Below are 26643 nucleotides of genomic sequence, written 5' to 3' on the forward strand. Positions count from 1 at the left end.
TTGATCACTTGTTGGAAGAGTTCACACCAGACTTTACAAGAGATATTCAACACCTCATACTGTTAGATTTAATGCTCTTTACTTATTTAATGTCTAGCTAGTGACGAAACTCTGAAGATAGAACCTTTATGGAAATCCTGCTGTCAGCATGCAAAATAAATAAATCAATAAAAATAAAATACTGCAACCTGTAATTGCAGAAAAATCTTCCTTGACTGATGACTGGATAGAGATCGTTCATCAAATATGTGTGACAGAGAAATCTCCAAGATAAATTTACAAATGTCTCGTCAAGGACTGAGTTGTGTAAAGTCATGAATAATACAAGTAATGAGGAACTTTAAAAAATAGTAAAAAACAGTCTTAAAAACAGTGATTGGATTATTTTCCCACATGATTACATCCTCACTGTTTACATTCCAAAATTCCCAGTTTAAAGAGCGACTGTAAATGCACAGATTTTAACAGCTCAACATCTCTACCTGTCAGACCCTGTTCATCACTCTGAGATTTCCTCCGCGCTGACACACTGTATTCCCTGCTGAGTCGTGGGATTTGTAGTAGCCAGTCACTGCTTTGTTTACAGTGTGAATTCTCAAGGTGTCTCCAGTGTGTATGAATGCATTTATGATACAGAGCAATAGAGGTCAGTATAGCTGGAGGTACAGTGTTTATGTTGTAGCTGTTTTCCCAAACGCTCTGCAGAGCTGAACAAGAAAGCCCGACCCCCCGTTGCTTCAAGCGGCCTGCAGGAAGATTTGAAACTTAAGAAACTTGTTTCTCTCGCTGAGTTCAAAGGTGCGTGAGATAAATCCGCTGGGTAATGCTGATGCTTTGAACAGGTTGTTGTCGTCTTTGTGGATCATACACCTCCTCTTGCTCTCCTCTCTGGTGGAGTTACACTTCTGGGAAATGTGGTTAATAATACAATTTGCCTTGTCTGTTTTAATGACAATGAGGAGTGACACTTTGTAGTAAATTACATGCGTACGTTCTTTCTGTGCTATGAAGTAATAATGAGACACATTAATGATCCCTGTTGGGAATTTCTCTGTATTTTTTTATTTGGACGTGAAGCCTTCAAATAGAAAAACAGATTTATTACCTGGACTGCACTGTGAAGCATCTGACGTTACCAGAGCTGGTCTCTGTCAGCGGAAATCTTTCCAGGCATCCACGTTAAAGAAGACAGCAAGAAAAAATACGTTAATTTTCATACTTTAAAATACTTATCAATATCCAATAGTTGTCAAAATTACCAAAATCTTTTCTCTAAACTTGGTCAGACCAGTCAAAGAAAAGAAAATATATATATATATATATATATATATATATATATATATATATATATATATATCCCACTTTGAGGTCCCGACAAGTCCCCGAATCAATAGCCCCAGGCTCCAGGCTCCCGGCTCCAGGCAGGTGTGGTGCGGCCAGTTTAAATAATTAAGTACATGGAGAGAGGCAGAACTGAAGTCTACGGGTCGTCATAACACAGTGAAGGATACACGCATCATGTTACAACGTTAAAAGCAGGTAATTGGAGTGAGTAATTGGCCAGTTTGGGTGCTCAAAGTGGGCTGAAAGTGCTAAGGAGACATGGCAGCTCATTGATTACAGGCCCCCGGGGACCCGAGCAGCGACTACAAACATTAGCTGTTTTTAGGTAAAGGCAGGGAGGAAGATTGTTACAGAAGCCACAGCGGTTGACTTTGAGGAGTTGAAGGTGTGCGAGGTCAGATTCAACAGGTTCGAACATGGTATCACGAATGTCCCTTTTTTTTTTTTTGGTGACACTTTATAATAACTGTTATTAATACATGCTTAGTTGATAGTTAGGCTTATTAAATAGTTATTTTACTGTTTACAAACAACTACATGATAAGTAACAGTATTTACTAATTCTAAGTTATAATATAATGTATTTTGTTTTGTAATAATGTTAAATGGTTAATAAACACTGTGTTGTGCATCTGTCACATTGACTTGGTGGCCATTATAAAGTTGTAATATTTAAAGATGCACTACATACCATTTATTAACAATTTGAGTTATTATAATCATCAGTTGCAATTTTATAATCACCATCTTAATAATGTTACAGTTTCCAAGCCAAATATTAAACATTAACAAATATTTAATATAATACATAAAATGTTGCGAAGTGCACAACAATAAACTGTTAAAGTAACTTAAATTATAGCATTGAAAAAGTTATTAACATCTGTTTTTATTTAAATGTACCTTAGTAGTTTTGATCTTGTTCCCTGTAGCACAGCTCCAGCCCTTCAGATCAGGAAGAACTTTGCATTCCTCCCCATCAAGGCACGGATGCATCTGACACCACCACTTCTGCTCCACTATCGAGGCTGTAAACAAATGTAGAAGTCAAACATCAAACAGTCAAAAACATATGTTTTTTTTAAATGTCATACCAGTGTTTAAAAAAAAGGTGACATTTTTCCCCCATATAAAAACAATATTAAAAACGAAAATAAATTAAAACAATAAATTAAAAAGTTGTATTTTATATTAAACTAATATTTATATTAAACTAAAAATTTCTGATGAATTTGTACGACAATTGCTGTCACAATAACACATTTATGGACTAAATTCAGTTTACAAAACTTGTAAAGCATGCACCCATCCCCACTGAAAATTTGATTTTTTTTTAAGCTTTATTGCCCTGTTTAAAACATTTTTTTATGGTTTAGTAATTTAAAAAAGTGATAAAATGTTACATTACCTACATTTTAACAGGGTAACTAGTAATCTGTAATTTGTAATTTTAGGATATTCTGTAATTTTAGGATTTTTTAAAGTTTTTTTAGGACATTTCTCAGATTTTAGGACATTTCTCGGATTTTAGGACATTTCTCAGATTCTAAGACATTGCTTAGATTTTCGGATATTAGGAATGCAGCTAGGACCTTTATTGGGGGATGTGGGGGACCCTCTACTGGCACTTTTTTTGATGAACAAGCTCTATTTAGATGTTGCTTTATACACTGTGGCACCTTATGTATACTAAAAGTACAAAAAATGATTCCCAGTGTTAATCACTTCAGTAGTATTGTGAATTAGGAAATGGGGGCCAGATTTGGGCTGTAAGTTGAGTGTCACCGGTGTAGGAGGTTGCCGCATGTTGTCAACTGTGTAAATCTTCCATTAGATAAACATTACTTTAAATATTATCCTCGCATTTATGATGATAATATTTGCACACATCTTATTTTTCCCCACTGTTTTGTTGCTTCCTTCGTGAAATCAAAATTAGGTATTTTTCATTTTTTCTTAACTTTAGGAGATAATTTGTGTTTTAAGCTCACATCTATAACATTATGAGCCTGAAACGAAGCGGTTCCTGAAATACCAAATAAATCTTCATAGATGTGTCTCAACAATGCTGTCAAATTTTGACAGCTGTCTCAGGTAAATGATGTAAGCTTTGCTTTTTGACTAGCAACACTCGCTAAATCTATTTTGAGTATTCAAGCACACAAGGTGTTGGGAGCCTTGTCATATCCATGTGTTGAAGATGGGGAACTGGAAAGAGATCATCTGACGGGAAAACATCCAGCTTCACTGAGATGCCTCCATAAAAGAGAGCATTAAGCTTCTGCTACTCCATTGTACAAGACATAATTTAAATTTGGCGTATTACAGAGGTCATTATCTACGTTCCACATCCCCCTCCACCAGCATTAGTGTTTTTTTCCTAATGAAGAGGACTGTTATTATAATCCACCCATAACACCGGAGCCTCACTAGAGTAAATTGCATAGAATGGATACTTTATGACGTGAGGGAATCAATTTGCACCACACAGCCATGGTTATAGCAGCAGTGCGGTGTAAAACGTGCATCAGGTCAACTGCAAGCAGATGGTGGTTGTGTAGCAGCAGCTATTAAAAAGCCACAAAGGTTTCTCATGAAATGAAATGGGAGTATTGATAACAAAACATACACATAGTGCATGGGATACGTTTCACTTAACAGTTAATGATGCTTTAAAAACAAGAGAGCAGCTCAGGCTGAAAACATCTGGGAGCAGAAATTAGATTTATGCTTTTATTTATGTCATTTTCCTTAGTGTAGCTGTTAAATATGCCTACAAATTTTTGCTTTGACCTTGAGCTCATATCCATTTATGATCAGTAAGGGCTGAGCTTCACACATCGCTATATTATCTTTTATATGTTTTACAAAAACATGTTGAATAATCAAGGCGTTTTCTTATAATCAGAAGTTAAAATGTCTTAATTGCAATCATGTGCCAGGATTGAAGATTACAGTGCTGTGGCTGAGTGTCTCTGGAGTGTGGCCAATGTATAGTTCTGACATCAGTTAGCTCAAACTATAGCAGATAACGAGTCGTAATTCTGCTGTTAAGTGCATATTTGGAAACCAAACTTGCAGCTCTGATTGACTGTCGACATGTGACCTAACAAAGATTTTACTGATGCTCAGGGTAAATTCCTTCTTTGTCTTTAACCCTGTTGTACCTCACACAGATTGGTGATATAATTGTAGTTTTTGTCATCAGCAGCAAATCAGGTTACGTATAAAACAGTTTGAACGTGGGCTGTGAAATGATTATTTTAATTGCAATTAATCCTAATATTTAATCACATGTTTACAGTTCCATTATTTTCATGTCAAAACTGTTTGAAGTCCATAGTGACAAGGTAAAGCAATTCTTATCAGATCGTATTGATCAAGAATCAAACGACAGCAAAAAACTACATGGGATGAGCATAAAGTGGGAATGTCTGTAAAGGGGAGACTCATGCCCCCCCCCCCCCAAAAAAAAAAAAAAAAAAAAAAAATTTGTATACAGATAACCTGAGTTCAGAGGTCAGGGGGACCCTGTGAAATTGGCATGCTGTTTTCTCATTGCCAAAATTTACCATTAATGAGATGTAAGTATGATATGTCTGTCTTCTAATTTCATACGATACCAGTATCATCAATTTAGCTTTAAAACACAGCTTACTGCCTCTGAAAGACACGAATCTGTGATTAACAGGATTAAAAATAAACAAAAACAAACATTATGCACAGACCTTAATAATGTTTTTTTTATATATATATATTTCTTAATTGAGTACTTTTAATACTTAAGTACATTTTCCTGATTATACTTAGTTACTTTTACTTTAGTATTTAGTATTTAGTCCTGCATTTTCGATGCAACAGAGTATTTTCTCAGGTTGGCGTTACTACCTTGCAATCAAGACACGTTTTGAGAAACTGAATTGAGTGACTTTTGCAGGATTTTTTTGTTTTTTTTGGCTCCTGTACCTCTCTGAATTACACATTCAAATCTATTCGTCTCCTCAGTTGTCCGGAGGTTCATTTGTCTTCGTATAAAGAGGAGATTGTCTCACACAGAGTGGAGCTAAAGGTAATCCCTGGTTGTAGAAGAAAGAATAATTAAAAGGTTAAGTGCTGAACATTTTTTTTTTTTGTGGGATCACCCGTGGAGCTTTAAACTGAGGCCAGTGGCTCACAGCTCTAATTTGCAGAAAATGTCAATACTAAAATGTCAAGGAATAGGTCAAACACGATTGGGTCCAGAGTTTAGCCAGAAACCCGCGCTTTTCAGACCAAAGTGAAGCAGCCACTTGAGCTGAGTCGGCGGTCTGACACATTAGCATGCTAAGAAGCCCTCTGGGGCACTGGCTTTACTGTCAGGCAGTAGGTAGTTTCCCCCTCTTTTTATAGGTGATTTAATAAAACACAAAAAAACCTCAGCGCCTTTTTGTTATGACCTGGATTTACCAGACTGTATTCACTGTTAATACTACGACTACAGTTAAACATTACAAAGTGACATCAGTCTGTTATGTCACAGCATTAAACAGGATAATGGTAGCCAAAAGTACTAAAACTGTCTCTACAAATACTTTTATCACTGCTGGAGTATTTCCTATTCCACTGCAGTATTACTTGAATCAGTATTACCACTGATACTACTCATACTCTAGTTCATACATGTACATTATCATACACAAAATTATGTTTGGCAAATGAAACCTTTCAAGGGAGAAATAGAAAAAGACAGGCTTGATTTTATATAATTGATTGCAAAATTACTATTATTTATTAAAATTGGTGAACATAAAGACTAATGTAAGGTTAAACAGTTTAATTGTCTTATCTAAAGTCATTTTAATGAGTATCCACATCCTGTCTCTTTGCTCAGATTCCAGGATATTGACTATATAAGCAGCATAGAGGAGATCTGGACCAAAAGTTAGGTTCGAAAAATGTTAAGGATCAATTGACTTGAGGCACTTGAACGTTTGGGCTTGAATGATGAGTTTAATTTGAGTGTTAAACTCAAACTTTCTATATGTTTTACTGTTGTGAGGTGCAATAGTGTGTTTATAGCAACATTGTTTATAGAGTATTGTATTAAATGTCCCATGAAATGGGACTACAGTACCCTTGAGTATGATCTTGAGTCGGGGATACAGAAATGTTTTTCACTAACGATAAATTTGATAAATGTGCTATACACATCTAAGTGTTCTTGCTCTATAACAGAAAGAAAGCGTTTTTCATTGCACTTCCAGCACCTACTTTTGCAGAGCATTTAACCCTTTGAAACCTGAGTGAACTGGTTTGATTTTTCAAAAAAGCATGGAGGGGAAAGGGCAGTTACCAACTTGGCAAGAAATATCCCACAAATTGCGAGAAATTAGTAAAATGTGACAAGAAAATGACCTAAAAATTTTGTTTTACAAAGGGGGGAGGATTATGAGAAATTTATTTAGTAGAAAAATATTCCAAAAATAATATTTATAATTATGTTTGTATGTATATATGTATTAAAAGCATCACTCGCAGTCTTGTTTTTTTTTTTTAGTTGTTTTTTGAATTTTTTGTTTTTTAATTTTTTAAACTCTTCACTAATTTCCAGATCATTTTTGAGTCATGTCTCTTAAAGTTAAAGTTCCCATATTTTTTCAAAGAAATCAAAGAATTTAGTCAGGTTTCAAAGGGTTAGGACAGGTGAGGGTTGAATACTTTCATGCATCTGACAATTTGTAGACCAAACAATGAAGAAAAAATTCAACAGGTTAATTAAAAAGCCACATCAAAGGATGTAAAGGATTTTTTAAATGTTACTTGAGTTTATAAAATTGAATATAAGTGGTGAAATTATCATATGCAGTTTTCACCAGTCCCCTCCTCATACAGCGTGAAAAGATCTTTGTGTCTGGAGTGTTCATCATGAAATGTCCCTATCTGGATTAAATCCAATCTGTAATTATGTATTTACCAAATTTCCCCCGCAGTTGTAATCTGCTAAAACAACAGTGTGACATTTATAAATGATCTCAAACAGATTATTTTAATCTATATATCCCCCCTGACAGCATCTTGTAGAAGAAATTAAATATAAGTGAGTTAGTGTGTGCTGGAACACTTATCGATGATCTCAGCAAAACTAATTCCCAAGATTTGTGGAAAGGCATATCAGCAAAAAAAAGAAAGAAAAGAAGATGGCCCATGAAATATTCAGCCGGAGCATACCATCTACACAGGACGGGGCAGCTCTGGTGGTGCCGGCCACTTGCCCGGGAAAGCAGGAGCACTTCACAGTTTGTGAGCGCTCCTCGATTTTGTTCTTGTTGCAGCAGCGATGCAATGCCACAACCTCACAGGTGCCTGTTCGGACATGGTGCACTGCTGGAAAAAACAACAGGAAGGAAGGAATAATCAGTGACGATTCAGTTCAACAGTCCTTAGCTACACACCCACAGTGGCGGTCTTTGACTGAGTCCCTAAAGATTATCTCTCTTTGGTCTCTATTGTCTTCTGCATCAGTCTTATCTGTCTCAATAATGAAAAAAATACCAGTGAGAGTCTACCTATTTTTGAAAAAGGGCCCTTTTTTTTTACAGAGGGTTCAATTTTCACTTTTCACTTCATCATTTTGTTTGAGTGGCCTAAAGATTTTGAAGGTGGATGCTGGTTTCATTGATACGTTTCGACTGTGTAACTCAGTTTTTGTACTCTGAGCATGATGACATCAGGCGTCATTGTTCGACTTCTTTGACTTATTAAACAAAACATGCAAGTGTTTTCACAGGCTGAGTAGTAGTACACGTGCCTTGTAAACTGAAAGATCAGTGGCGTGTCATGTTGCACTGCCATGTTTCTGCAGTAGCTCAGACCAGACAAATCAAATACTGTCTCTACAAAGGGCCATATGCATATAAGTTTTTATTTGTTTCACTGCATTCAAGCAGACAGTGTCATTATCTGTATTTGTACAGCATCAAGAGGCCTGTGACAAATGCATTATTGTTTGTATAACCAAGATAACAACTTAACAGTTGTAGCCATACATTAGGATTGTCAGTGACTGTCTGTCCATATAACATTTCCCCTTTTGGCGATAGGCATTTTGACAGTTTCGCATTAGCAGTCCTTCTGGGAAGAGCAGTGTTGGAATAACCCTTTTTTAATCTTTAACTGCTTTATTCTCTGTTTTTACAGGTTTTAATCGCCTGGTCTGTTTGTTTTGGAGAAGAAGAGACCTCTACAGATAATTCAACTCCTGTTATCAACCTCCTGAACATCTGGATCTGAAGTTATTTGATAAGAAGGTGAGCACACATTAGCAGGTACTAGGTTTTTTCGGCCAGACCGCATCAGAAAAACACAGAATTTTCACGTTAACCTGCTTTATTCTGTGTTTGTACTGGTTTAAATCACCATTTGTTTTGGAGAAATAGAGACCTCTGTTGATAATTTGGCTCTTGTGCCACTAAATCCTCCTAAATCTTACAAAAGATTTAGAAATAGGTAAAACATGTTGTATGTCATGAAATGCAAACAAAAATATATCCATGACACATATGATGATGGTGTCATGCAGCGGCTGAATTAGGGTACTGGCGCCTTTTTTTGTTCTTATTCAGGCACAGATGTAAATATAACTTTTGTTTGTTTAAAAGAAAACTAAGCCGGGCAACTTTAAGCTCCTGATGACATCATCAGGGTTATTTTCTCAGACTTTAGAGAGCTCCCTGCAAAGCCACCAAAGACACTGTACAACTGTTTTCACATGCAGAGTAGTACTCTCTGTGGCGAGTAAGCCTATCCTTACGTGAAATTGATGGATTGTCCCTTTAAGTCCATTTAATCCTTTTAACAGGAGCTTTAAGTGGTGTAGTTGCGGTAACCAATCAGGATCTGGCATTGCAAACATCATTAAGAACATTATTTTCATCCTCATCCATGTAATTGAAGAATTAAAGGTACCTTTAAATAAATAATAACTCACGTATGGGATGGTAATGATTGGAACTGATACTGTTCCACATTTCCCACAACAGGCAGCAGTCTTTAAAAAAAAAAAATTCAGATATGTGAAGAGGAAAGTGCAGCGCTGCAGTATTTGGAGCCAATTTCCAGATCACGCTCCATTGTCTGAATTATTTAGAGCCTGAGCTGCTCCATTCTCTTTTAATTGCATGTGACATTTTCTTGAGGTGTCCTTCTGCTGAGATACTCACTGCTGCTGCAGTAAACAGTAATTCTGAAATGATTGCGTGAAACTGGACCTAACTGTCTATACTGTCGCGCCTCGACCAAACCCAGTTAATTACGTTTTCACTTCAGCGTGTTATATCGGCGGACAGCAGCACTTTCCAGCTGCTGTAACAAGCAACTACTGAGACTAACAGTGATGGAGTCAGCTGCTCTGCTGAGCCTGAATGATATTAAATCTGACAAAGATGCTCTGCAACTGTTGAGCATCACTATACCTCAGAGATTTGCCTGTTACCTCTTTTTTATTTAGAACTCAGAAAACACTGCTTTTACATTAAAAATTAAGTGGGAGTGTAATATTCCTCACACCATATGTTTCCCTCCTTCTACGCTGTTTCAGTTACCTGCTGTCTGTGATTCCATAGCATCAAACATTTCACTGATGGCTGCTGCTAGAATATATAAGCGGACAGCAGGCAGAAAAGGACAAAGTCAAATTTAAAAGCAAAAAGTCAGGGAGACAGGAAAGGGAAGTTCTACTTTGATTATGCACTCAACTTTTGATAGCATGTCTACTCTAACAACCCCCCCCCCCCCCCCCTCACCCCCCGTCTGTCCCCATACATCAAAAATAATTCAGGTAGTCGCCCAAAAGTAGCGGGATGCTTACTCATGCTCCGGCCCGAACACGAAAAGATATGAAAGACAAACACGCAGCAAGCAGAGCTGCTTTAGATGTAAGAGAAGTGCTGCCAGTATCTCTCTCTAAAGGACATGTTTCACACTGAGAGGCTGAGGTTTTTCTGACTGGATTTGGAGTTCTACTTGGATGCCTACTCAGCTTCCTCTGCCAGCAGATACGGAGAAAAGCATTTCACTCGGGAATCACTCTGTCCTGCAAACCAGCTTTAAACCTGCTGCGCTGCCGCTGTGACAGAGGAGATCCCTCTGGCCCTGGACATGCCGCTGCTGTGGTTGTGTTTTGTAGATTTGCGTCTTTCAAAGTTTCATAAGACAAGGATGATGCCATGAAATTTAAATAACAGGATTCAAGGACATCCGGGTGGCCTGGTGGATAAGAAATACACAATATAACTGCAACTTCCCGAGCCTGATTCTGGCAGGTGACCTTTGTTGCATATTGTTTCCTTTTCTCTCCATGTTTCCCATGTGACTCAACTGTTTTTATCCAAAAAAAAAACGTGAATACACCATAAATAAATAAAAGTATCCATTCTTGAAAAATGTTAGAAATGCATTACCTGCAACCGGAAATTGTATGGAACAAACGCTAACCGTTATTTTTATTAATTTAGTTGCCTACAGTGAACCACTTTGTAAATGGCCAGCAAATGCTTGCTTTTGTCATATTTCTTCAACTATAAATCAAATTACAGTAATATTTAAGCCTCTGAGACACTCTTTAGACTCAATTTGTGTCTTTTTAGGGAGGACGGGGAATCTTTAGGGGAAGGTGGCAGGTCAACAGTATACACCACATAGATGTAGTATCCATTTTCTGAAAGCTGGGAACTGGCAGATTTATTTGAGGTGCATCTTAGCACCATGTGTTGAGTTTTTCTAGTCATTAATATTTAATAAACACTGTTTTCATTAGGGGCCCAATCAGACTTCAACTATTCAGGTTTAGATTGCATGGAGTGCTAAATGTAAGCATTTTTCAACACTCAAGATTAATAAAAAGTGGTCATTAATCATTGAGAAACACCACAGAATGCTGTAATTTGGTATCAAAGTCAAAACACTGACATTTGGAAATTTCTGTAAGAGTTAAGTTTTTAAGTGACTGGATGACGTGCACTTCCCTATGGAAACTGCAAATAAACCCTCTTATTTTCAATACACCAAAGCCATATATCCCCTGAATTGCAGAGGTCTCTAGTTTGTGGCTGTAAAGTTTTATGATGCTCTGATTATCCTGGAGGTCACAATAAGTCATTTTAATTGATGTTTCAGATTATGAAAGAAACTAAAATCCACATTCAGTAACATGGATTTATTGAACATTTCCAGATTAAATATTTGTCAAAAGGAAAGAAAAAATGCATCAAGGATGTTTGAAAAACAGAACCTGACCCTAATTGATGATTTACTACAGTTTTGTTTCGACTTGATTTTACAGTTTAAGGAGGAAAAAAGAAATTTTCATCTGAAGAGAATTTAATGTAGCTAGTTACAAACAAAAGTCCTCAGGCTTGTTACATCGCTTTACCTGCAGGCAAAACTAGAGTAAAGAGGTACTTCTAGAGAATAACAAGGACATAAAAGAAAAAAACAGTCTCTTTTAATTATTGTTTCATTGTGTGCACAGCCTATTGTTTCCTGTGCTGTTTGTTTCACACATACAGAGAGTATCATAACACCCTTTGCCAATACAAATACTGGATACGTTTACAATATCACAGGATGTAAAGACAGCTTAATTGTCTACCCTCAGGGTCAAACCTGCTGGAGACAACAGGTAGACTTAATATCTTATAGACAGAGTGAGCAGCCAGGTGCTTCACATGCTCGCAACACTTCTGATAGTCAGAGCATCGTGTGGAGGCTGACGCTATTCCCCTGGATCCCCTCCACACGAGCCTGCTGCAACTCAAGTAATCCTTTTGTAAAAGTTCCCCTGAGTTGAAAGGTCTGGCGTATCTGTATTGATGACATCAACAGATTGTGTTTGAAATATGAAAACACTGTTTGCGTCAGATGTGTGAGCTGTCAGAAACACTCATCCAGTGAGTCAAAATGCAGAACCTGTCTAGTATAAGGCTGTCTTTTTAATGAGAGCCTATTGCAGTGTTAAAGCATTAAAAAACATGTTGGAGTCAGCATTAAGTCAATTTCAGTGATGGTTTTTAGGACAAAGTGACCTTAACTTATTAACTAACTCAATCACCAGAACTTTAAGGTCTCAGTTCAAAGCTTTTAACTTTGATTATATTAACCTTTAAAGTTAACATGGAGATTTAGAAGATGCTGTTTATCAGCTTAGACCACTCCACCTCCCGATGAATAAAGGCTGCTCATATACTACGTCACTTTTGAAATGTTGATATGATAATATTTGTATAATATGATAATATGATATAAAACTTGCACATGTAACAACATGTAATGAACAATGCATTTTCTTCCTGCAACTGGTAAATACTTACTATGACTCAATGTACTGTGGTCAAAGCCAGCTGACACTATCGCCCAAGGTCTAATTGGCCATGCAGCCCAGTCTCAAAACAAACAAACAATAATTAAATGGTTATAGCAATTACATGATAATTTAACAAATCGTAAATTGCTCTAAGTGCAATACAAAATAAAGTCCAATATTAAACACTATAACCGTTATATATAACTATCTCAGACAAAACAGTCTAAACTCTTACTTTTGTGGGTTCCTTTTAGACTCCATCCATAAACAAGTTTGTAGCCTTTTAAATGTCTAATCACCATAATAATGTTTTGTCCATTTTCTACCTGTTTTGTCGTTAGTGAGTGTGACTGTGTGACTACTTGCTGTTAGTTGACAGTCAATACCAATGATTTATTGTCAAGGTGCTAAGTAAAGTGGCTCTGTCCAAAACGCTGTTTTTAGATAAAATCCCACTTTCAAGATACATGTACTACAGAACATTATAAAAGATGGGAGCTGAAAGTCTGTTGTCCTCCTCTCCTTCATAAATGATGTTCTCCCCTGTGGAAGGACATTATCTTGTTTGTTTAATGTGTACAAGAACCAAAAAAATAAAAACAACACATCACTCAGTGGAGGCATCCAGCAGAGACATCATAAAGTTACTGGTTCCAGCCAAGGAATAGTCCAGACCAGTAGTTCTAAACCATTATTTGGCCAGTGCCCCCGTATCCATTATCCACGTCCCTTATTGCCCACCATCAGTTAAAATGAAGGCTAATTGTCTACCCTGAATATTAAAATTGATTAGTATTCATTAAAAAAAAAACACCATTGAATGCCAAATAACAGATTTTATTAAACTGGGAAGATGGAATATCATTATCATTATTTCCCAGGGAGCACAAAAAGCCATGTGAATAAAAATTATATTTATGAGTGTTATCGCAAATATGCAACTGTTAGAAATTTGACATTCAATTTCAATTATGTTCCAGTCTTGATCACAAACCACAGCCAATCAGAAATTTGTAATATGGCACCAGTGCTAAACAATAAGCATCTTACAGGACATTTTAAGCATAAACACTTAATTTTTCTGTATTATGGTGAATTTTCATTCTCCAGCTTGTGGTGGAAAGTGTTAATTCATGTAAAGGAAAACAGACTGTCAAACTGTCCGACAGACACAGAGCTCCACTAAAACCTTTCTCTGGATGAGACAAAGTTGAGAAAAGCGGCTGTGCTCTGCTCTTTGTCGGGGGTTGGTAAACGAAAACTAAATCTTACAAAGAGCAGGAAGAGCAGGGAGAAGAAGGTGAAGGTGTAAACTGCCAATAAAAAGCCCTGAAAAACACCCCAAGCCCCTTTCAAAACTACTGCTTTTAGTGCCCCCGACGTTCCCTCAGTGCCCCCTTGAGAAACACCAGGCCAGACCCTCAAAAAACCAAAATATGTTGTAAAAATTAAGCTCGAATTATATTCCGATCAGATCTTGAGAGCAAATTCCAACATGAACTCTCAACACTTATTGCTGATTGTCAGACAGTATTGTTTTTACCAGGCTTTTGTTCCTTTCAGTGAATCCTTTGAACCAAAGTTGCTTTCAGCGAGAAGTGATGGGCCATTTTTCTCTTTGCAGTACTGAAATTACTCTGCTTGAGAAGCTTTTATACGTTGGTCTCTGGAGACAGAGAAGCAACTGCAAATGATGCATACTTTGTATCATTCATGAAGCTGTCGAGAATGATAATGTAATCATTGCTTTGCTTTATACACAGTGTTGTGTTGCCAAAAATACCTGCTCTTATGCAGAGAAATGATCGTTGACGATGAGCTCACTGAGTGTAATTCCCTCTGTACAAACCTGCATAATGAGGTGTAGAACCCTTATGTTAATAGTGATGATTTCCCCTCAAACTGTTTGTTACTTTGTTAGTAGCAGTTTAGAGGAGTGACGGATGAGGATCCATCTTTCAGCCACAGTTACAAATCAGACTCAGGGAGCCAAACTCAATGTAAATTACTGAGCATTGGATTGATTGTTATGTTTACCATGGGGATCCTGTAGTGTCTCTGACTGTTAGTTACTGCTCTCTCAAGGGTGCAAGCAGCGTTTTCCTTTCTTGGCAAGATGCTTCTTATGCATCATATAAGTCACTTTTATTACAAAGTGCAGAAAGTCTAAGGTGCAGAGCAAGCAACAATTTTTGATGCATATAACACAGGACGCACAGTAAGTCAGACATGGAGGTCAGTGCAACATTTACAACAGTAAAGGAAGAAACTCTACTACAAACTGAGTTTGATTTTGAAGCATCAAATATATTTCATTCCACTTGGGTTCAAGTTCCCCTTAGCAACCTGCATGCTTTGATTCTTGCTAAGTGGCTTCCCATTGTGGACATTGAAGTCCAAGGCTGTAATGTCTCTGCAGAGATCACACAAGAAAATCCAAAGGTCTGAGTTGACCTTGAACTCTCGACACCCATTTGGATAATCATCAGATCTGAAGGTACTGTGTCTAGAGACATGCTGTGCTGAGATGTGTCCCTGCCTTTTTCCTGATTACAGTTGTCTTTGCATTTACACATCGCAAATAAGGGCTGAAATGCCAACAGTTTCCCCCTGTACAGTTTCCCCCCATTCTCTCAGCCGATCCTTCACTTCTGTATCCACTTTTATCCTCTAGAAAACTTCATCTTTTGGTTCGGTTAATTCACAGATTGTAACTTGGGCAATCCAGTCACAAGTGGACAGTGCTAAATACAAACGACCACCAGGAGTTTTTACGATCCAATCAGTCAAACCACTTACCGAGGTGGTCATCTCAACTCATCGAATACCGACGCGTTGTCAATGTCCATCCACTTCAAAACATGATTCACTAGGTCAACATACTGTCATTGAGTGAATCATGTAATATCCTACAGAAATGCATACATAACATATCATATGATATTATACGAATTAGCACCTCATGAATGTTGTTTATCCTGATGTTTGTTCAAGTGTAGCTTTTAATTTGTTTGATGCTATAAAATGCAGTGTGACATCATGATTGACAGCTGTGTGTGCCAGTTGGTGTGCTCGCGTTCAATGGCAATGCTTGTGAATGGTTGGACGCATGTACAGGTGACAACTTGATACCACTCTGGTTCCAAAAGACCTCACCAGCATAAGATGGCAGTGGCTGTATCTGGGATAATTTGGCTTCATTTGCATACAGTGGGTGGAAGTGGAGACGTGTCATCCATCTTTTTATACAGTCTATGGTCCTGATGTGTACTTGACAATGACTGTGCCACCATTGCAGCCTAAATTTACCTTTGAAAGGGTAAGAAGGCTCAAAAAACAAGGAAAGGAAGAACTTGGAAGGTTTCATGTAAGCACAGGAAAGCAGCTAACTCAATGGATCTATTAGAAAAGATGCTAATGAAAACAAATCAGATGTCCCCACAATGTGTGAGGCAAGTCACCCTGGGACTGAATCCTTTCTGCCTCTGTGCCTGCCTTCTGATCAATAAAGGATGAACAGAATGGCCATTGATATTTTTTAAGTTTGTTTTGTAAACATCCACAGTAGCAAAGGATCGTTGTCTGACCAGAGAGCACAAAGTGTCTTTTTTCAAATATCAGAGAGAAAAATAAACTGAATTTACATAACTGTCAGAGAGTAGAAAAGTATGTTTGATATGTGTAAATATGATCCCGTCTATGCTGACACAAACTGGTTATTTAAAGAAGTGAAAGCGTAAATGTGCATTAGAATATCAGCTTGTCTCCTTATTGAAATGAGTTCAATTTGGCCTGCTTGTCAGAGTAGGCTTAGTTTTCTTCTTCCTCTGTTCTTTGGGAAGAAATACATTTTCTCCACTTTTGGATGTTCATTTCATCCCTTGAATTATAACAGGTTTACAGCAACAGAAATAACACCCAGGGGAAATTAGGGGGCTGCGGTGGCTATCAGAGAGAAATTGAATGTGTGTGAGATTATTCTGATCCACTTCCTGCTGAAATGATGAGCGCCTTGAGTAGGGATCGCTGCCAATCAAAGCCACGCACATCAAAGTGCCGTGCTCCCATCTAATTGGTCAACAAAGAGGAGAGAGGTATGCGGGACTTCATGCTCACAAATAGACATCCTGTCCAGCTGCAGTGCTGCCTGTACACCACCAATTACCTGAGGCTGTGTATTGTCAGTGGGACACCCAGTGATGAAACATGTGGGTTGGCCTCTACTTGTAATGTTGCTGAGTTGCCATAATTGATCTCCTTGGGTTTACTAGTGACGACTCGACAACACTTTTAATGAGGCAGAGGGAGATGAGTTGGGCTCATATCTCCAAAATAGCGGTTTCAGTCCAATTACTCCCCCATTTACTGCTGTGACATTTTATCTGTGATGCTGCATGGAGAGAAAGTCCTTTCAAACACCTCACATGACAAAGCTGAAGCCACCTTGGTAGCACTCCTCCACGCTTCTTTCTCCTTTCACCGACAGAGACATTGGGACATAGCCATGGATCCTAAAGTTTGGAGGAATTGTTCCTAATCCTCTGCAGGACACACCCACATCTCTCTCTCTACAGAAGTACTAGCACTAGCAGCTTATGTTTGTTTTTGTTTTTTTCATCTTCTCACCCTTGTGCCATTCCAACACAAAAAAAAATCTCCTATCAGAGCAAAAGACAATCTGTATGACATCCCGATATCCCCAAAAACAAATGCATATTGCCACAGAAATAACTACACACTCTTCCAAACAGGAGCACATGGCTAATTATTATAAGGAATGATGATGCTGATGATCTGATGATGTTATTCTGCAGAATAATTAGCCATGTGCCTTTGTTTTGGAGAGAGCCATCAGAGAAACAGCTGTCGGAAAGGAAGTCCCCTCTTTTCCAACCTCTGCAGCAAACCATTCAGGGGGTGAAGCTTGCAACGCTGACTGTGTCATTCAATTTTTACCCGGATGCCTGTCCCTCATAAATGTAACATTTTTGACATAATTGGTTGCATGAGAGGCATTTCAGGGCAGAGATCCATTCACGTTGATGTCAGATATGGATCACTTTAAACATGATTGTGGTAGAAAATATTGGATCACGGAAAATACTGGAATTTAGCATTAAGAACCCAAAATATCTATCTCTTGTGTATTGAACAGAAGAGCAAGAGCATTGGTCTAACTTTTTGAACCCTTTGTTGAATGATATATGATAACAAAGTCTACAGATGAACTTTCAGTTGTCTTTTGCTGTCCTCAGAGTTCTGCAACTTCTTTGTTTTTCTGCTTTTATGAACAGCAGTTCACCTGGTGTGATCCCCGCTATCCAAAGCTTCCCAGCTTCATATATCCACTGGAATAAACATCTCAAAAGGGAACTCCAATTTTACACATCAGTATCAGTTTACTCATAAAGAGTATGACTCAGCCTGTGCAAACACTTGTTTATCTTTCTGGCTCTGGAGGAGCTTTGTCAATTCTTAGAAAATAACACTTGATGATGTCATGAGGGATATTTCAGGCTTGGCTCCGAGAATATATTGTTAATGGCATAGTAACCCTTTGTTAGAAATTGCAACTGGAGTTTGACAGACGTCAGCATTTACCAGACAAGGAAAACAAAAAACAGGAGAAAGCATTACTATGACGCATACTCTGCTGTGACGACACAGTTTGTGCTGCCATAGCAGTACTGGAATCCATTGTTTGCCTTTCACAGTAGCAATATCTATATTTTTTATGTGTATTCGCTATGATAAAATTACTGACTACCAGTAGCTTTATCGTTCCCACTGCCAACACATAAACCGAGCTGCTCAAACTTTCATTAAGCAATAAGGCAGCAGGATCAAGGTAGTCTGTCAGCCAATATGCTAATAATGTTTCTCAACCAGCAAGTTGTTACAGCAGCTTTGGAAACTTCTCAAGTGGTATCATGAAGATATTTAAGTTCTAATGCCACAAGATGATTTGGGAATGTGCACAAATAGCACAAAGAAAGGAGCAGGTGGTGACAGTTTTAACCTTTTGTTCAGTTGGCTCATTGAAAGGTGCATTTGTTCCCACAAGAACCAAGTGTTTAATTAAATATGCATATGGAGGGCAAGTGCAATACTTAAGAAGTTAGAGAAATGAGCATGAAGAAAGACACTTAAAGAGCAAGATAAATCCAGGTGTATATTTAGTTTTAACCTCTTCCACTCTGCTGGTATGTCAGCATCCTCGGCCGACATTATTGTCTCTCAGAGGCTGTAGTGGGCTGAGTCTTAAGAAATCAAGATACTGGTATGATATGCAACCTTAAGCAATCCATTGGTACCAACCATTTCATGCATGCTTGTTAGGAACTTGGTTAAATAATGCTCCAGACTTGGCAGAATTTTGGCGAGGGAAAAGCTAACATGGCCATTTTCACAGAGGTCCCTTGAACTCTCACATCAAAAATATATGAATGAAAATGGGTTTTCTGGGTACTCACAAGTTTCCCCTTTACAGACACACCAATATATGGTAGTTAATCCAGTCTGGGGGAAAACCATGCCTTTTTTATGAAGTAAAAATATTTATTTTTGCCTATCATAAGTCTTTGAATATTTCTGCATATTGGAGTCCCATAAGAGTCTTGGAATATTAAAATTGGATATGAGTCGAAAGTTAAGATTTGTGGATACAATGAGCCCAATTCTATTCATGTGTGATGATGTTAGACCACAAGTAGCCATTTCATTGAAGTGAGAAACTTTGAAACTTGACCTCACTATATAAAATGGCCCATTGTGACCTCTTGGATAATCACAGCCTCATAAAACCTTACTGACACAAACTAGAGACCTCGGGAATTCAGAGTTTGTATGGCTTATTGTCTGTGTATACTGACAATAAAGAGGCTTTCACAACACAGCAAATTCATTTGCCACATCCAGGAATTTTAATGAGGAGAAGGAGGCAAAGGGTAGGGTTTGAATACGGCGGTAGAGGCATGAAACGGTTGCCACCTGCATGAACACGTGCAGATTTTGCTTTGCCGTGCAGAGTTCATCATGTTGAACTTCTGGCGGTTGACACCTGGCTTTTGTGGATCAAATATTGTGCATCCCAGAAGCAGAAAAAAGACAAGATAGAGGAGCTGTTAATGTTGGTATTTGAATACCAACATTATCAGCGTAGAAGAAGTGGGGACGTAGAAGAGGTTAATGTGCTCACCTGTAGCTCCTTCTGTCGGTACAGTCATCTCCCAGACACTGATCACAAGCACCATTAAGAGTAGAGCCCCTTTACTTCCGATCTGTGTGTATCGCTCACTCATCCTGGGAAAAAGAAAGAGAAGTGACCATGAGTACTCAAGGCTGGGTAAACTAGAACAGGAAGTGGGTGCTTCTCAAGTAGCTCACAGTTTAACTTCACAATAGCTCAGCTTGTCTGACTGCATATTTGCTCTTATTGAGAAGAGATACAGGTTTTTATCCTTCTTGCTTTCCAAAAACAAAGTACAGCTGCGGATGCGCCCTAGATTGCTGTCTCCAAATCCTCTCTTTCTTCCCCTGCACCTCCTCCCCTCTCTCTTCCCACACAAGGCTCTTACACCACGAACATGAACAGAAGGTGAAGACCCTCTGCTGCCCCAACAGGCTTCAATAAGCCTCTGTCGGCTCTACAGCAGAATGGAGGAGAGCGAGCAGGCCGCAGTAGCTAATCCACCCCTCCACAGTACCCTTTCCTCTGCACTCCCTCTCCCTAATGAAGTGTGGTGGAGCTGAGGCCACACTGCAAACACCATCTGGCACAGTGTGTTATCATTGACAGACACCGATCAGATTTCAAACGGAGATGCAGGAGCGGTACGGTTATTACTGGAAGAGGCATGGTATCGTATGGCGTGAGCGGACAATGTTACAAGCTGCGTTTACACCTTATTTATCGCCTCTTATCTGCCTGCCTCATTGACGTATAGATTGGCTAAACCTCGTTGGGGTTCTCAGATTATATGTGTAATTAAGTTTATTTTGGCAAGGCGAGCGTGACCTTTTGTCCAGATTTTCACAGCGTCACACAGGAATTAGAATCGAGTGATGCGTCAAAATAGAGCAGATAGGACTCGCGTGTCTAAAATGAGGAACAATATGTCTATCATCAAGACATGCAGGCAATAATAACATAAACACAGGGGAGGGATTTCTCATACTGACTCTACGCACATAGAAAAGCACCAGACAAACAATAAGTCCTGGTGTATTTTATGAAATAATGTGAGAAAGGCAGAATTAGTGTGAAAATAATGTGAAGAAAATAATGTAAAAAAGAGAGAATTAGGTTAAGAAAGACCTAAACTGATTTGTGCTGGTGTGATTTTTGTCTCTGAGTCATGAATTCACTTTTGAATGTTTTTATGTCTCCTTGCCGGTGACAGCAGTGTCCCAAAGCATTATGTTTCAGGTTGTCTTTATGTGCATCCATACATTCCAGTCTGGTGAATTTGATATCTCAGGAATATCTTGAGGGAATTTCCTCAAATTTGGCACATCCATGTAAACACAAAGATGAGCTTATTAGATTTTGGTGGTCAAAGGTCACTGTGACTCAGAGTCCTGCACTGGGTCGTACCCGATTCGCAGGTGGTATTTTGTTTTAATTTTATTTTCGGGTTCAGTTCTGGGTTAAACAAAGAACCTGCAGGTAAGATCACAGATGCTGGATGATAAATAAAAAATATATTAAATTAAATAGTTATTTATTCCTTTGACTGCTGTCTTTGTGTGGCGGCTGTTTCCTGCACCAGCTTGAGTATGCATTACCGGCATGGCAAATATGCTGCTAAATATCATATTATTTGAGTTCCTGATTAGCCTTCATTTTATGATGTATTAGCTTAGCTGTATGTATGAAATGTCTCAAAACGATCTGTGGACCTGCGGCTTTGGGTCGGGCTGCAGATCTTGTTTCACCAGACCAGGTCAGGTCGTGTTCTGTTACTAATTGGTTGTATGTGCGGGTGGCAGAGTGAGTGCAGTTTTGTAGATTGTGGTTCTGGTTTGGGAGTGGGTCTTGAAATCAGCAGGAACAGGACTCCACTGTGACCTCACTGTTACAAGCGTCCACTTGGACTGAAGGATGATCTGATTAGAATTTGGCAGCGTAAAGGTCACTGAGAGCTCACAAAAGACATTTTCACACAAATGTCCAATAGGATAAAATGATTATGTGATGACATTTTTTATCCAAAAGGTCAAAAGTCAACTAACTTTGCGTCCTTTCCTTTGATGACAGCCAGGACAAGGGGCCTCCTCTTCCTCTGGGAGTTCAACACAAGTCATTGGTTGAGTTGCTGATATTAAGCTTCAGGTGATTGTTGGCAAAGCTTTCTATTTATCCTCTTTACTCCTGTAAAATCATCCTCTTCACACCTACCCCATTTGCTCTGAACTTTTGGACTTTTTACTTCCCAACTAAAATTCTGTGTATAAACCCCACCCCCAGGGCATGGTTTGGCTAAACAGTGCAACCTTGGACTGACAAAAAGAGGCCATCTCTGTTCGGATCAGTCTGAACCATTGTTCAGTTCAATTTGTTTCTGGAGTGAAAACATTTTCAGGATGGTTTGGACTTTTGGACCACTAGAAGAAGTTTTAGCAGGCTTTCCTTGGGTGGTAATAATAGTGTAGTGCCTCAGTGCATTGTGTGTGTGTGTGTGTGGGGGGGGGGGGTTTAGTGATGAAAAAAAGTGACAGTGGCTGCGCTCACAGCAGATAGGTGTTGGTGATTGGTGCAGAGGATAAATTAGCAGTAAAGTTGTCAAGTGATGTAATTGTTCAGTGCAGGTTTTAGTTTGTCCATTTACAATAACATAACACAACATAACAGAATAAGCTGTGGTAGAACAAAAGAAGAGGAGGTTTGAAAAACTCACAAAAACTGACACATTTCAGTTGTTCACTTGCTACTTTTAAAAGTGCATTTGTAATGATCCATAGTTAGAACAATGGGATGAATTTATTTCTGTGATCTTTCTTTTATTAATACAATAGTAACAATTAGACACCTAGCCCATTTTAGAACATGAACACGCTGCACATGTTTACGTACGTTTCACCATCCAATTTGTCCAGCCGTCGGAATCACAACGCCTGATCATATAAAATTGTTACAGCTGATCATAATGTCAGGAAGTGGTTTTTAAATTTCCAGTTATTGACTGTTCTGCATCAAGACCTAATCTTTAAAGAGAGAATTGCAGTACATTTAAGGGTAGTTTTCCCTCACACCTTTTTGTAATTATTACTTTAACCCTCTTATTCCTTAACCGTCACACCTGTTTTATTAGTGAGATTATACATTTCATGGTGGATTTTTCCATCACCATCACGTAAAAACCTCTACAGAGGACAGATTGTCAGCTTCACTACACTTAAGGAATCCAAAGGTAGCTGGAGAGACATGTGGAAGGAGACTCACTCGATGGTTAAGTGTGATATGGGCATAATGGTGAGGTTTATATATTTGCTCAAATGGACCTGAAATTGTACACTTAGATACTTGTATTAGAGCAGCGGGTGCTAATGTTAACCTTCATGGCGACAGATTTATAGCTGCTGGTGAGCCGAAGAATTAGAGGCTGGACTGAAATGGTGGCCAGAAGATGTTCTTGTGCAATTCAGTGTGTGTGTGTGTGTGTGTGTGTGTGTGTGTGTGAGAGAGAGAGAGAGAGAGAGAGAGAGAGAAGGGTCATTGGTGACAGAGTGCAGGGCAGAGCACTACAGCATCATTTGTTGGGTGCCGTCTAAGGGTGCAATTCTATAAATGACATCTCATTGTCCCTGAATGTGCTGTGTTGTCATTGGTGTGCTTGGCAGAGCGAGTCGCTGAAGATTTGTTACAGTTTGAGGCCATTTTAGATCTCGACCTTGAATTGGAGGTCTTTAGCAACTTTGGAGAAATACAACAATAACTGCTGTGTGAATTCAAACTACCTGCTGTTAAAGTTATCACCATATTTTGACATCAGTAAATTTCTGTTTAGCTGCTCTCTGCACAACAAGGTGCTCCAGCCTGCAGTTCTGCTGCACAGGAGAAATGTTTTCCTAAACTGTTAAAACAGTATGAGTCATATAATGAAAATAATTCATGTGACATTTTCCTGATCTGCCACTTAAATGCATTTGGTTTGGTTAGGGAGTCTTATAGTTTATCATGTTTGAAAGAAACCAACGTGGGTCACAGAAACTATAATCGTGCTTTTGTTTTTCAGGTTCATTCTGACACCTTTTACTCATTTTTAAACCCGTAAACCTGAGGAAAATGGTTTGATTTCTTTAAAAATTATGAGAAAAAAACATAATAAGAAATGTCCAACAACAATAATCTGAAATTTAGCTTGTGGGGCGTCCATACTAACTACATTAATACTATAGCTATATTTAAACTTCTCGTAATTATTTAAAATTATGTAACAGAATTAAATTAGAATTATATATATAAATATTAAACTATTCCTACTACAGCAGGAATATGCACTTTTCCAAACCATTTGAGATGATAGCATGCCTTAAAATCTTAACAGAATTTGGGAAAAATATAATACTTGCCAAAAATAAGAAATAATCAGTCAACGTACTATTTCGTATTTAATTTTATTCATCAATCTGAAACCAAAACACAGCAACTGTTGAGGATGACTAATTTTCACTCCACCCAAAACGAGACGAAAATTGTCTGATGTTACTATTTTTAAGTTGCATAGCAAAGGGAATTTGCTGTAAAAGGATTGCAAATCCTGAAGCCTATTTTTGTTATACTCCAGTGTATTATAACTAAAATAGGTTTTTAGATTTCACAGTGTTCACAGAGTGAATTTTTAGTTAACAAATCTGCTGCACTTGAATCCATGCCATAAAAAATGGGCTTCTCTGGCTGCATTTTAAGGAACCTCAACAATGCCAAGTAAATGTGGACTGACAGGAGAACATTTTCTCAGTTGTATTATATTTCTTTAGGGAACAGCAAAGATTCGGAGCTTTTGACAAAACCTTCAAGGCTGGAGCCCAAGAAGCACCCCCACTCCACCCCTGAACCTTCGACCAAAGTAAATGCTAATGTTGCCCTGTGTCTGCTGGATTTGTAATTAGGTAATTATTTGTTTACCTGATCTGTATAAAAAGATTGTCAAATTAAGTCAATAAGTACCACTTAGATTAATGAGAATATTAATTTAATGCTGCAAATGTATCGACGAAAGGCTTGAAAACATAGCTAAAACATATAATTCCTCCCAAAATCACATTTATACAGAAGTTAAATTAGAGGTCAACTGATAGTGGATTTTTTAAGGCCAGTACAATGATGATAGTTTGGAGCAGGAAAAAGCGGATGGCCAATTAATCTGCCATGATTGAAATTAGTGTTGGAGTCAATTTTGTTTTCTAAACTATTGTTTTTTCTAAAAGTAATTGTAATTTCTAAACAAGATACCTTAAAGTGGAGTAATTTTGTATTTTCAAAATACTTCCTCATTGATTTATAAATTATTGTACGAACAAGACTAAATTAAAACTTAGTATATGGCCAGACCACATGAAACGTTAGAGAGGCAGGAAGTGGTGGCATTTACTCAGTTAAGGTCTAACAGACTTACACTCTAATACCTCTTTCCCCAAAATTAGAGTGAGCACGGGTAAACCTATTTAATACAGGGGATTGATTGCATTCCCATTGCCAGTGAACACACCGCTGGAGCACAAGGGTTTGCCTCCCTGAGATCACTGACAGGCTGCAGAACAGGTAAACAGACAGCAGCAGGAACAGAGGTCTATATCTCTGACCTCTCTTTCAAACGTGGTGCAGATTTATTTGGATCGGTGTTTTAGCACGACTTAGGAGGAGACATAGGGTAATTAGTGACAGTGCATCATTGCATCTCTCTAGTTAAGGGGCTGAAATTACCATGTTCACCCTGGTGTTGTATTCCTGTCAATGCCATCAGAGCCAGAGGTGAAAAAAACCCATGTCTGCTACAGAGTCAATTGTGTGAATAACAATCAAATGCATCCTCATTGCATCAAAAAGCCAGATGTTAGCAGGTTTTTTGTGCAGTAGGAATAGGCATTACAGTGCCCAGCAGCCCTGGACCTGCCGTTGCTGTCCAGCCAAAAACTTCATGTAAATGCAAGTAAAAACAAACAAAAACACAAAAACACAAAGACACATAGACATTGACACAGCAGAAGGGATCTGCTTTCTGTGGAGGTGTAGCCACTGATCAGCTTCTTCTCTTGATCTAAAAAAACCCTTCCCTCCTCAGCTCCTCTTGGTGATGTAGGCTACGTGACTGGTGAAAGCTACGCACTATTTGGCCACTATCGGAACCAAGTTCCATCTATAACAATTGTTAGTCAAATATTCTGTCAGCTCCGGTTAATCAGCCAATCAACAAAATAAGTGGATCTCTAGCTTGAACAAATAAAGTACAACTTTTAAAATGAGCAGTTTTCCCCTACCTCTAATCCTTACAATAAGCTAGGCCAACAATGTTTATAACCAGTTGACATGAGATTAATATTGATCTCCTCAAAGTATAAACAGAAAGTATTTTAGTTTGTTTCCCCACAATTTTAAATTATTCCTTTAAGTGTAATTAGCTGTGAATATTCCCTGGAATACCATCAGGGCAGAACAGTAAAGATAATCCTCTTGGTAATAATTACTGTTGAAGTAAAGGTTTTATTTGTTTATTCTATACGTTTGAGTAGTGGCTTTTATTGCCACTGGAGATGTTATATTGCAGGTTTTAGATCCAAATGGGTGTCTTGGAAGGAAACAAACTGAAGAAACAGTCTGGAGTGGTTAAAAGTTTTAATTGCTGATTTTAGTTTCACAATATTTCATGTATAATGTATACATTTAGTCACAAACTGAGCCCTAAAGTGAAAAACATAATGCATGCAGATGATGGCCATAAGCATGAAACATAGCTGCA

At 38.3% G+C, this 26643-nt stretch overlaps 1 protein-coding gene across 1 annotated transcript in view; it reads right to left on the reverse strand.

Annotated features, from left to right (window-relative positions):
• Positions 1-1105: 1105 nt before the first annotated feature.
• The window catches only part of LOC121961613 (chemokine-like protein TAFA-2), a 66873-nt gene continuing 41335 nt past the window's right edge, over positions 1106-26643 (reverse strand). Inside the window, exons 2-5 of the mRNA XM_042511669.1 lie at positions 19881-19984; positions 7552-7707; positions 2248-2372; positions 1106-1162 (exon numbers count right to left, since the gene is read on the reverse strand). Coding sequence (XP_042367603.1) covers positions 1133-1162; positions 2248-2372; positions 7552-7707; positions 19881-19983 — 414 coding nt within the window. The 5' untranslated portion in view covers position 19984 and the 3' untranslated portion in view covers positions 1106-1132. The remainder of the gene's footprint in view (positions 1163-2247; positions 2373-7551; positions 7708-19880; positions 19985-26643) is intronic.

The sequence above is a fragment of the Plectropomus leopardus genome, chromosome 22 (genome assembly GCF_008729295.1).
Source record: "Plectropomus leopardus isolate mb chromosome 22, YSFRI_Pleo_2.0, whole genome shotgun sequence".
Classification (NCBI taxonomy): domain Eukaryota; kingdom Metazoa; phylum Chordata; class Actinopteri; order Perciformes; family Serranidae; genus Plectropomus; species Plectropomus leopardus.